The sequence below is a fragment of the Schistocerca gregaria genome, chromosome 1 (genome assembly GCF_023897955.1).
Source record: "Schistocerca gregaria isolate iqSchGreg1 chromosome 1, iqSchGreg1.2, whole genome shotgun sequence".
NCBI classification, from domain to species: domain Eukaryota; kingdom Metazoa; phylum Arthropoda; class Insecta; order Orthoptera; family Acrididae; genus Schistocerca; species Schistocerca gregaria.
Window position 1 is genome coordinate 797468101 of NC_064920.1, and position 12967 is coordinate 797481067.

Consider the following 12967-nt stretch of genomic DNA (forward strand, 5'->3'; position numbering starts at 1 on the left):
AGGAAATAAAAACCTAAGAAAAACAAAAATAAGAGACATAACAGAATTGAAGGGCATGAAAGATATGATAAAATCGTAAGTTAATATAGTACAGAGATACAAGTATAATGTAAGAAGATATCTAAATGCAGATGAGAGTACCATATTTCGCGGTCCAGTCACAATAATCTGACCAGTTCCTATGTTCGACGTCGACGTGGAATAACGAATGTGGTAGCGCTAGTAGTGGAAAAGCGTGTTGGGGAGTGGGGGAACGGCGCTTTAAACAATGCATTCGTCGTCGTAATGCGGGAACAGAGTGATTTATTTGACGTCCAAAAGGATCACTGGCTTTCGAGTCAGGAGATGAAGCATTTCCAAAGCTGATAAGTTGGTAAGCTCTTCGCGTACCGCTTTGTTTACAATAAATTGTGCGTGGCAAAATGGCACTATCAAACCTGGCGTCGAAGCAATAGTGCTGCAGGAAGGGCCACAGATGTGAGGGATGAAGATGACTTTTATTGAACAATGACCACCCAAGTGAACTGAGCGGCTACCGACAGTGTCTTCACAATGACCATTCAGCCTAACGTTCCTGCGTATCGACATACCCAGCAGGCACCTGGTACGTGCACCCATGCTGACTGCTGTTCATTGGACGTCAACTGATTGCGACATATGGCCTTTTATGGTGAATAATATCCGCTGGCGTGTCCGTCGTGAAACATCTAAAAGCAAACACCCTGCAAAATATTTGAAAGGGTCCAAGCCGAATGCGGTAACGTTATGGTTCAAATGGCTCTGAGCACTATGGGACTTAACTTCTGAGATTATCAGTCCCCTAGAACTTCGAACTACTTCAACCTAACTAACCTAAGGACATCACACACATTCATGCCCGAGGCAGGATTCGAACCTGCGACCGTAGCGGTCAAGAGTCCCCTGCTGATTTGCAGGGTCCATGGGGTCATGAGATGAACAACAAGAGGCGGCAGAGGAGGAGATGAAGAGAAGGTAGGAGCAGATGTATGGGGAGAGGGAGGAATACGAGTTGGAGAGAGTGAGGGTGGGGGAGGAGGAGATGGACAGAAAGGGGGGAGAAAGCGTTGGACGGAGAGAACGGGAAGGAGGAAACAGAGTAACAGAAGATTGGAATAAATTCATACCCGTGTTTATTTTTGTTTTTTTGTTTTTGTTAATAACTGTTGAACCGGAGGCAACACCAAGGGGTGCGGCTAGTGTGTAATAAATGGTTGATATAGCTCACTTCGGTCAGCGGCTGCTGCTGTAGGAATTCATAATGTATGGTGGAGTAGTGAGTAAGGGCCCACTGACCGGTGCAGGCGCCATCGGAGAGCAGGAAGCCGCGGTAGCAGGAGCAGACGGCGCGTCCCTCCACGTCGGTACACACGTGCTCGCAGCCGCCGCGGTCCGGCCCGCAGGCGTCCTCTGGTGGCGATGAGGAAGGCTCGCCGCCCGCTGGAAGACCTGTACGTACGAGCACTGACTCGCATCAAACGTTACAGGCAATCAACTTCTTTCTTTACAAAATGTTATATCTCTGCATTAACTGATCTTTGCACAATATTTTTCCGTTAAAATCATTTTTTTGCCGCCTTCGAAAATAAATTTGATGAATAATACACGCTTACAGCATGTAATATGTTGTACAGAATGTATCAAAAAGATTAATTTGAATTCAAAGGGCTATGTAGGGTGATTCAGCTGTCCCTAACGATGTCGTTTTATGCAGCCCCCAGTGCAATATCTTGCCTTCTAAAACCACACGGGATGTTTTCATATTCTCTCGCTCGATATGCGAGTACTATTCGCCCTACGGAAAAAATTTACAGAACCTTTAAGTTTTGTACTGGGATACGTTTTCAATGGACGGCGTAGATTTGGAGTTATTCAAGAAAAATGTACAAAAGTGACCTTAAAACGCACCCACACTCCCACACTCAGCCCCCATCAGTCAGGATTTCTAGTATGTTGTTCATGGCAACCGCCCCCCCCCCCCCCTATCAACTTACAAAAATTTGTGAGGACACGAATTATTTCTCACATTTCACTTTTCTGGTCTCCGACTGAGATAGCACGACTCACGACCCTCCCTCACAGCTTCAGTTCTTCCAGTACCTCGTATCCTACCTTCCTAACTTCACAGAAGCTCTCCTGGGAATCTAGAGAGAACATGCCTGCGAACGGCAAATGTCCCGAGTTCGAATCTCGGTCCGGCACACAGTTTTTAGTCTGCCAGGAAGTTTCATATAAAAGCACAGAGTGAAAATTTCATATGTAAAACTGATGTGTAAATTTTGTCTAACAATTTTATGATTTATAAGAGCATAACATAAACAGCTACATCATTGTATTTGGCAGGTCTGACTACGAAACTACTGTGCGTGTATTGGTTAATTTTTAAATGAACTGTATTCACAGTTGCGAATATGGACAACCATCAGCTATATGATGGTATGACGACAATGAACATTTGTGACGGACCGAAACTCGTACCCGGATTTCACGCTTGTCGCTAGCGATCGCCTTACCGTTAAGCTATCCGAGTACGCTCACTGCCCGACCCATATGTCGTCAACCATGCAACTACAACCTGCACTCGTACATTCATTATGTATAGTCCCGTACAGGGGATGTATTTTAATCGGAAGCAGCTTATCCGGTGTCAGTGAATAAACACGGTACTGCAGCGCCTGTACTGTTCAGAATTACGATCCATCGCAATTCTGAATAACGCAGGAACTGCAGTGTCTTAATTAGTTTCCGTTTAACATTAACACAAGTATTTTTTCTTTCATTACCCTCATTGGCCCATTTAAATTAATAATGTTAACGAAGTAGCCGATTATGCTGGCGACGTACTATCCCAATCAATAGAGACCAAAAATGGTCGAATATTGGAAATAGTTCCTGCAGTAGGAGGGAGTACCACGGACGATCTAGTAGAAATCTTGACTGGTGAGGGATGAGTGTGGGGTTGGAGATGCGTTTGAAGGTCACTTTTGCAGCTGTTTTTGAAAACTCGAAAAGCTTGGCTGCCACAGAAGTCGTACCCCAATACAGAGTTTAACTACATTAAATTTCCTACAAAAAAGGCCGTGTCCATTTTTCTGTAGGGCAAATAACTTGCGCATAGCGAGCGAGAGAATATGAAACTCTCGCGGGTGATTTTTGAAGACCAGATGTAACATTGCGGGTTCCATTGGCAGGGCAGCTGAATCACCATGTATATTATATATTAATGAAGACAGAAGCTTGGATTAAATTTGAAGGTACGTATCGGAACTAGACGTTTAACTTAGCGCCAGTTGCAAACTGCTGGTTCACATGGTTGACCAGTAAAGGCCTCCATGCAGCAGCTCGCTCGCTCCCTTGCTTCTTCATTACCCAATGCACCTCGAGTCGGTGTGGCGACACCATGTCGACGAAACGCGTTTTGCGTTGTGGGTTTCAACAGATGCTATTCAGTTACAAATCTGCGCTTCCATTTGCCTCAAGATTACTCCGCTGCACCTCCTACTCTTCAAGGCATTCACTGACGGCACCACCACTGTTATGTACTTTATTTCTGTGTGGAGATACGAAAAGGCTGTCGCCAAGTGCTCGTTGAAGACAGGGCACAGCCAACATTAGTTACGCACGTAATCCACAGCTGATGAGTCGTCGTGCCAAAGGCGAGGTAGCCGCTCCACTTGTGTGTCTCTGGTGAAATACGTGCTCAAACAATACAGAATATAACCAGTACAGACCCTTGATATTGCCGATAAACTACATCATGTAGAATCTTATAAATTTATTCCGTGCTTGAAATTCCTTTCAGGCTTCGTGTTCAGTGACGAGGCTACATCGATTATAGAGGAAAAGCGAAAAACCGTAAACTAAGTTTGTGGGGTCTGCAGCAGGGACATACCATAGTCGAGACCGAAAGGGACTGCAAAGCATCTTGTGTTTTGCGCCGTTTGCTGACAGACTATTTGCGGTCTTTTCGTCTCTGGGCAAAAGTTTCAGAAATTATGTACCTGGTTCTTTGTTAAATTCTGAGATCGTGTCAAAAATTCATTTTTCGACTGAGCAGAGCACAAGAATGTTTCAAAAAAAATATTCGGTCTTGGTGATGATGATGACGATGATGACGAATATGATGATTTGAAGTGAGGGGCGCTCAACATCATGGTCACCAGCGCCCTGACGAAACGTCAGGGGTGGGGACGAAGGCTGTCCCCACATGTGGAGCATGTTATAACGTATTAGGGTCTGCCTCCCTTCCCCACCAATTTAGGGACGAGGCCTCACAGTTCACCGCTCTTGTAACACTGAAATAAGTATCTGTGAGGATGGTGGGCAGATATCGATTCAGACTGAGGGCTGCCCTAAAGAACACACATTTCCAAAATATGCTGAACGGAAAGTGGCACGTCACAAACTTCACAGAATGGTGGATCCCCACGACAGAAGAGGAAGCCATGTGCTGCGCAACCTGGTAAGCAGAACCTCTTTTCCGCCATGCCTTTATGGTCGATTTGAGTGACCGCAGTTTGTTTTCTGTCATCTCCAACCATCCTGTCTCCCGATGACGCATGATGCGTAAGTCACAAAATGAGATGATGGCGTGCAACAAGATGGGACATTATTCCTGGTCGGATTTGTTGGCCACGTCGTTTCTCTGTATCCCGATGTGGCCAGGCACCCAGCAGAAGATCATCCACTTGCCACGTTGCTGGAGCCGCTGAAATGAGTCATGGTTGAGGTGAATCAGCTGGTCTACTTGGTACATTTGTTGAAGTGCTTGCAGTGCACTAAGTCGGAACAGGCAAGAAATCTTTTACGGTGATGTCTGTGAATCCTCTCCAGTAATATCAGAATGCAATATAATTCCACATCACGATTTGTAAATTGTTAGGGAAGATGCACTTCAAGAATTGCAGAACATTTTATTGCTCGGGTCCATCTGTATAAACCCTAAAATGGTGGTACGTACATAAAATGGACGAGAACAAAGTTGTAAAAACGTCATCTGGAGCTTTCTGGTATTGTGTCAAGTTTAAAATCACTTTGGGCCTCTAAAGACACCAAGGCGGCAGTGTGTTCCATCCCTGGCCGTATATTTTGACGCCTGGTAGATCCAAATCCCTGAGACAGTAGAACGTATCCCAAATGGCCTGGTCGTAGGGGCCGATTCCTGAACAGCCATTCAAAGGTGGGTTGGACTACTGCACTAAGTTCCAATGACTGAGGTCACGCTGAGATTTTCAGTGACTGTCGAGCCAAATGGATACAGCACCGTATCCAGAGAGGTGGTTCACCAGCCTCTACACACCGACTCGGAACTGGGGTGGTCTGAAGGGCTCCAGTCGATATGCGAATGCCCTCATGGTGAACAGCATCTAACATCTACAGATAGGAAGTACGGGCTGATCCGTAGACTTGGTCGTAAGCGGTGTATAGATCTCCATCTGAGCCATTCACCACAACATCTCTGGTGTGCTGGTACCGACTGTATCTGTCTTATGTTCGTTTCTGGCCTGTTGTCGCGAGACGAGCGGATGCCTGGCCGCAAGAGGGACGGGGGACGGAGATAGAGGGCCGTGCTCGACTAGCCACAGAGAAGTGACGTGCCGACGCCGGTGGGCAATTGGAGGTACGCGTTTACGTAGGACGTTCGCGTACTCTGTTGGACCGAACATAGCTGTAGGTCGGCCGCCTGACCTGTCGAGTCTTACTGCCGCCATCACGCTAGTTGGTGTTTAACTGCTAGCTGCTCGACCGTCGAAAGAAGCGAGCCTATTCGGGGAACTGTGGCGTATCCACATTGTGTCCCATGTGGAGAGGCCTCTTTTGTAGTGGGCAGTAATTTGTGGTCAAACTGTGTTTGAACCATTGTATCCTGGTTCCTTGTGGATGTACTTGATATCTGTGTCTTTCCTCCGGTCTAATGACGTGACACAAACACGTTTGTTTGTTTTGGATACTTGACAGTGTCCGGCCGGTTTTCTGGACACGTATACAAAATTTGTGTTTCATTACCTGCCATCACTCTTTTTATGCAGTACTTGCCAGACTTCTTTAAAATCTCTTATATTTTATTAATATAGCGTTCCAGGTACTTACTCTTAAGATCAACGGTGAAATATTAGCCTGACATATTACGTAGTGCCATGTATCATAGGAAAATTTTATTTGTTTGATATTTCCCAGCCATTAGTTCAGTGATGGTTTTGGTATTTCATTAGAACAGCGGTTAACGCTTAGTGTTTGCCACATAGGCTTTACTCACTTATCTCCTGCAGTTTTTTCGGAATACTGTTTAACGCTTTTCGTGTTTGTCAGACTTATTTTATGCACTGGTTTTTAATTAACTAGGGCAGTGTTTAATATATAGTGTGGTCCATTGATCGTGACCGGGCCAAATATCTCACGAAATAGGGATCAAACGAAAAAACAACAAAGAACGAAACTCGTCTAGCATGAAGGGGGAAACCAGATGGCGCTATTGTTGGCCCGCTAGATAGGTCAAACGAATATTAATTGTGTTTCTTTAAAATATGAACCCCCATTTTTTATTACATATTCGTGTAGTACGTAAAGAAATATGAATGTCTTAGTTGGACCACTTTTTTCGCTTTGTGATAGATGGCGCTGTAATAATCACAAACATGGCTCACAACTTTAGACGAACAGTTGGTAAGAGTCAAGTTTTTAAATTAAAATACAGAACGTAGGTACGTTTGAACATTTTATTTCGATTGTTCCAATGTCATACTTGTACTGCAGCTATTTAAAACTTTGTTTTTTTGGCTTCGCCATGAAGGACTCTTTATCATCAACCCTTAAGCTGTTTGTTATTTGCTAAGTACTATCAACTTATGTCCTTGAATATTGTGTTAACAAACAACGGCATAAGTTGATTGACAGTTTTGTAGCAACTCTTAGTATTGTAAGATGGCAAGAACTATGCCCCTTACATGAAGTCATTAAATATCACCTAACTCACTTTGAGCGAACAGTAGGGCTGAACAAAAATGACTGACAAGGCACAATGCATCTTGTAGAGGGTATTGTATGGACATATTGAAATAATTAATGTCGAGTGATGGTTTTAAATTAATTTAAACGACAAGAAAACTTTGTGGAAATGCGTAAATTTACTGGAGGCTAGTTTGTCCCATGGGAAGTACTCAGAATTGACCGTGGCCGCCGGGGGAGCGGCGATGGGAAGCGACAGTAGGCAGCTTAGGGCGGTTCAAGCTCTGTGAAAGCGGTAACGGGGCGCGGCCTCCAACTGCTTTAAGATGAGTGACAGTGAGTGGGTGGTTGACCCCATGCTGGTGTACCGGGAAGCAGACGGAGAACTTGTACGCCTGTTGATAAATGTCTGTGGTCCCGTTCTCAGTGAAACATGTCAGAAAGCCGCACAAAGCTACGGTGGAGCGGTCAACAGAGGTCAAAATATGCGTGTTCATGACTATAGCAACTTCAAGACTTGGGACCCAGTGTTATCTGACATTAAAAAACACCGGTCTGTGGTTCTATCGTCGGAATAAAATTTTTATTTGTTTTTATTTTTTAATTTTTGACAGCGATATCTCGATTTCGCCTGTTTCCATCACTGGCGGCGGAGTATGTCTACTGGGCTAGAGGGCAGTTACGGCACCTTCTCGCGCACGCGTTGTGGGTCTTCTGCGGCCTATATAGGGGCCGCCGCTTGCACTGGGAAGTCAGTTCCAGCGAGATCGTGCACCAGCACTCTCACCTGAAGATGGCGGCCAGTTGGACAGCGGAAATATTGTGTCATGAAGACGTTATGATCCGGCTGCATACCCGAGAAGAATATTATCTACTATTTGAATTATTTGATAACTTCATTTTGGTACTCAAACGTGTTGTGACCAGTGTTGTTTTTATGTTTAATTATAATCTTACTCTCAAGCCTTTCATGATTTATATTTAACTGTATATTTCTTTTAATTTTTTTGCCAATAAATTTTTGTTCTAGTATACTTAATTTTGTAGTCCCTGTATCTTTCCACTCCACAATCTGTTACCTACCGCTTCGCCCATGTCACCCAATCTCGCGATGCGTACCTTCTTCCTTTTGTGGAATTTTGGATTCTGTCTGTGTGTCTCCACTTCCAATAATGGTGGATGAACTGCATCTCTCTATGGGAAGAGCAGTGATAGCAGTAGCTGCAGACACACTCGCAATAGTGTTGGATGAGTATATATTGCAAACGTTGCCGACAGTAAGCTAATGGAAATAATAATAGGTTCCACTCTCGTTGTCAGAATGGCAATGACATGAAACTCAGTAAAAATACGTTTTCGTAGCTAGACCTCTTCATTGTATCGCTCAAGAACACACGACAGTCCTCGACGGGGTACTTTGTGAAACAAAAGTTCCTGCCACATGTGCAAGAAACGATATACACTGCTCAACACACTTAAGGGGCCTCTTTTTCGAAACCCCGTAATTGTATCCCATATTTTAAATTAGATACAAAGGTGCCTACAGCCTCCCTCTCTAACTGTGCAAAAACGTGGCGCCCTGCGACGTTTGCATCTGGTTCGGCAACGCTTCAAACAGCAAGGTGTCAACACATGCGGAAAACGGCCAGAGCTCAGAAGTTGGTGAGAAGTGTAAATGTGGTCAGTGATGTCACATTGGCACCAAATTACACCACAATTCTGCCCAACGCCACCGCGGAAGTGTCACACGAGGGGAAGGTCGTCAAATACCCTCTGACCCACGTTTCAGTCCTTCTCTTCGCGTCTCTGTGATGGAGATCAAATCGCAACACGCAGGATTGAAATCACGCGGATTTCTTATGGGTGGCCGAGAAAAAAACTTCACACACACACCACTGCGTAAAATCAATACGAAAAGGCTTCACGGGTGTCATAAAGAGCGCTGATGAAACAACGCCTTCCATTGGGGCGTCGATTCTCACATACATTTCGCGATCGTAAACGACAATTCGCAATGACATGAACAACTGTCCGACGTTCTTGACATCCTTTGACACTACTGACACCCCTGGACCATTTAATCCTTGTCTAAGGACATTGTGTGCTTGCAACCACATTGAACATGATCGCATTCGTTCGGGTTGCCCTGGTGTACTGCCTGAAACCACTAGGTACCTTTCAAAACGACTCTACGAAATCTGAATGAGATGCTAAACAATAAGGGGCGTTTATGCTTCGCCTGCCCCCCTGCTTGGCGACGCCCTGTGGCTTGATCATGTGGAGTGGGGGGTGGGGAAGGCAGTAGCCTACGTGCCACCCGCACACCTTTAATGAGCACTTTAAAAATTTACCTGTGCAGAGACAACCAGCGATGGACTCCTTCGCATCTGCAGGCAGGCTACCCATGACCCCCTTTTCCTGAATGGTGCTACGCTTCTCCTCCAGCACCTGCTTGTGGACGTGCAGAATCACAGATGTGCCGAACGCACTGCTGATTGCAGGTGCCTATGAACCTGTCAAGTGCTGTATCTGCACAGCTGCATTTTAAAAGTGCTCAGCACAATGCGCGGGTGGCGCTAAGAGCGTTGCCGGACTGGGGGCCTTAGAGGGAACCTTTGAGATTTTATTCATGGATGTGTCAATGTCTCACACTGAATGATTACGCCGCAGGAGGGTGTGAGACAAGAGATCTCAAAAATCCTAAACATCTTTTTCTGCTTTGGATCACACGCTCATATTTTGTTGAATGGCTTTAATCAGTCCCTACTGGTTCTGCCTTTTACACAAGAGCAGCAATTACGATCGCACTACACTCAAAATGGGTGCGATCACGTGCAATGACATTCCAGGACCCAATGTCCCTAGATAAAAGTCAAATCATCCGGAGGGTGACTTCACTGTCATAGGTTCTCAAGAACGTCTTCCTATTGCTCATGGCTCAGTAAACAGTTGCCGAACGCTGAATGAATGTGGATTAACGCCCCACAGGATGGAGTGGTTTCACTGACGCCATTTACGCCACCCCAGATGTTACATGTCGATTCTGAACGGTGATGTTCAAAATGGTTCAAATGGCTCTGAGCTCTATGGGACTTAACATCGGAGGTCATCAGTCCCCTAGAACTTAGAACTACTTAAACCTAAGTAACCTAAGGACATCACACACATCCATGCCCGAAGCAGCAATCGAACCTGCGACCGTAGCAGTCGCGCGGTTCCGGACTGAAGCGCCTAGAACCGCTCGGCAACCGCGGCCGGCGAACGGTGATGTGTCTGAAATGTTTTCCCCAGCCACCCAGGAGAAAATTGCGTAATTTCAAGGGTGCACGTCGTGGTTCTGACCTGTATTGCACAAGCGCAAAGAGAAAGGTGTAAAAAATGTGTAAGTAGGGGTGTGACGGGCCTACCTCCTAAGCCCAGACCTTCCTTCCGCTTGGGTCGACACCTTGCTGTTCGAAGCGTCGCTGAGCCCGAGCCTACAATCGCAGAGGCAACCAGTGATAGACTATTTCGCACCATTCCAGACTATGGTTGTAGGCACTTTTGAACCAAAATCGAACTTCTACATCGTACTGGGAGACAGTTATGGTTTTTTTGCGTTTAAATTTTTTTTATATCTTTATTTCCATAACAATACTAATTATACATGTTAATCCACCTGATGATTAGAGGCTCATAAAGTGATACATCAATTGGATTACAATGCAGCTTTTACTATTACAGTTATGTTAGTGAACTACAGTTTAAACTACTACACTATGTTAGTTTTCTACAACAATGGGAAGTTTGATTTAACCTCCTTGTTAATTAACTAATCTAGCATGACTACTATCTGCAGCGTCACAGGTGTGCCAGTAAAGTACAAACCTATTTAGAATAGCCAGGCCAAAGTTAGTATTCGCTGCAGTTTCCTAAATTAATATCCTAAATCTAAGTCCTACAAAAAACTAACTTAACCTACGTCATATACCCCCCCCCCCCCCCCACCTACTCCCGTACGTGACGGTTCCCAACTATGATCGAAATCGGCCATTCCACGCACCGGCGGTATGGGAATGGGATCTAGTATCAATCGGTTTGATCTATGAGTTGATGCTTATTCTTGGTCCCTCAGGTATTCTGCTAACACTTTCCGTGATACCCCATCTTCCAGTGCATTCAAAGTGTGAAAAGTGTCTTCTTGTTTCAGTAGATGGTATGTATCGTTGTTCGGAAGTCTGACTCGGAGTGTTGTCGCGACATCATTGAAGCGAGGGCACTTAAAAACCACATGGTCGGGAGTTTCCTCTGCCACGCCACAGTCACACTCGGGGGTTGCCCTTTTCCCAAACTGACATAAATATGTCGGATAGGGTCCATGACCAGTGAGGAAGTGAATGAGTCCTCGTGTAGGTTCGGAATATTCCATACCCCCACGCTCTTTTACGTCTCGTAAAAACGGGAAGGTCCTTCTCCCAGTTTCTTCTTCGTCCCAAGCCATCTGCCAAAGTTCCTCCCCTCTGTTTCGTATTTCCCTCTTATCCTCCACCCTCACACCTGTGATCTCTATTATTTTCTCCATATTCCCCTTTTTGGCCCAGTACCACGCCGCTTGTTCCCGCATCTTGAAGTCTAACGGGCAGAGCCCAATTATGACTAACAGAGCTGCCCCCGGAGATGTTCTGTAGGCCCCCACAGATCTCAAAATCATGCTTCTCTGGACCCTTCTCACTGTCATGGCGGGCACGACCATCGTGAGCCTGTGCGCCCAGACTCTCGAGCCGTAACCCACTACTGAGGTTAGAATACTATTGACAAAAGTTTTATGAGATGAGGAGGGAGATGAAATCTTTTATGTCCAATGGAGATGAGGTTGTTTAGCAGTTGGAGAGCTCTCTGAGTTACGGTGTCTATGTGTTTCCCGAAGTTCCATCTCTCCTCAGTTATGACCCCAAGTGTCCGCCCGCGGTAGCTTAGTGGTCAGCGTGACAGACTGTCAATACTAAGGGCCCGGGTTCGATTCCCGGCTGAGTTGGAGATTTTCTCCTCTCAGGTACTGGGTGTTGTGTTGATCTAATCATCATCATTTCATCCCCATCGACGCGCAGGTCACGAAAGTGGCTTCAAATCGAAAGACCTGCACCAGGCGAACGGTCTACCCGACGGGAGGCCCTAGCCACACGACATTTCATTTCATTTCACCCCAAGTATCGCGTCTCCCGTCGCCGAAGAACTGGTGAGCCATCAATTCTAACAGTAGAATTCCTGAATAGCTAACCTTTTGGAAGCAGGTATGTAGACTTACTTGGAGATATAGTCATTTTTGTTTTTTGGCACAATTGGTGCAGTTTCTGTATGGCCGTTTCGATCTTAGGTTCGATGTCTTCTCGGCTGCGACCGCCGACCAGCAGGAGGACGCCATCTGCGTAGGCTATCACCTCTAGCACTTCTTCACTTTGCTCTACGCTGTCTAATAACGGTTCCATATGGATATCCCAGAAAAGGGGTCGCAAAACGGAGCCTTGGGGACACCCTTTGGTGATTGCTTTCCCAATTCTCCCTGTAGGGGATGATAGCCATACCTCCCGATCCTTACAATAACTCCTCAGACATTCATGAAGCTGCCCTGGACACTCTTTCTGCCTGAGACAGGAAAAGAGCGAAGGCCACCACAGGTTGTCGAAGGCGCCACTGATATCCACGATGATGCCAACTACGTACTTATGCGGGGTTGAGCCACAGACCTCAGCCGCCAGAGCGATAGCATCAGATGCCGACCGCCCCGGCCTGAAGCCGCACAGCACCCGGTGAGCCATCAATCTGTCAGCCAACAGTTTTTCTAGTAGCTTCCCGAACAGGTCCAATACGCAAACCGGCCTGTATGATTTAACTTCGGCCGGGCCTTTTTCTGGTACCTTTTTTTATTATTATCACATTTGCGATTTTCCACCTCTTGGGAATCTTTCTTTGTCTTAGGCACTCGTTAAAGAGATGAGTTAGTGGCGCAATTAACTGGGGTTCCAGG

General features: G+C 45.8%; 1 protein-coding gene across 1 annotated transcript in view; it reads right to left on the reverse strand.

Moving 5' to 3' along the window:
- LOC126269980 (fibrillin-3-like) overlaps nucleotides 1–12967 on the reverse strand; it is a 737299-nt gene that overhangs the window by 149064 nt on the left and 575268 nt on the right. The window contains exon 8 of the mRNA XM_049974034.1: nucleotides 1315–1467. Coding sequence (XP_049829991.1) covers nucleotides 1315–1467 — 153 coding nt within the window. The remainder of the gene's footprint in view (nucleotides 1–1314; nucleotides 1468–12967) is intronic.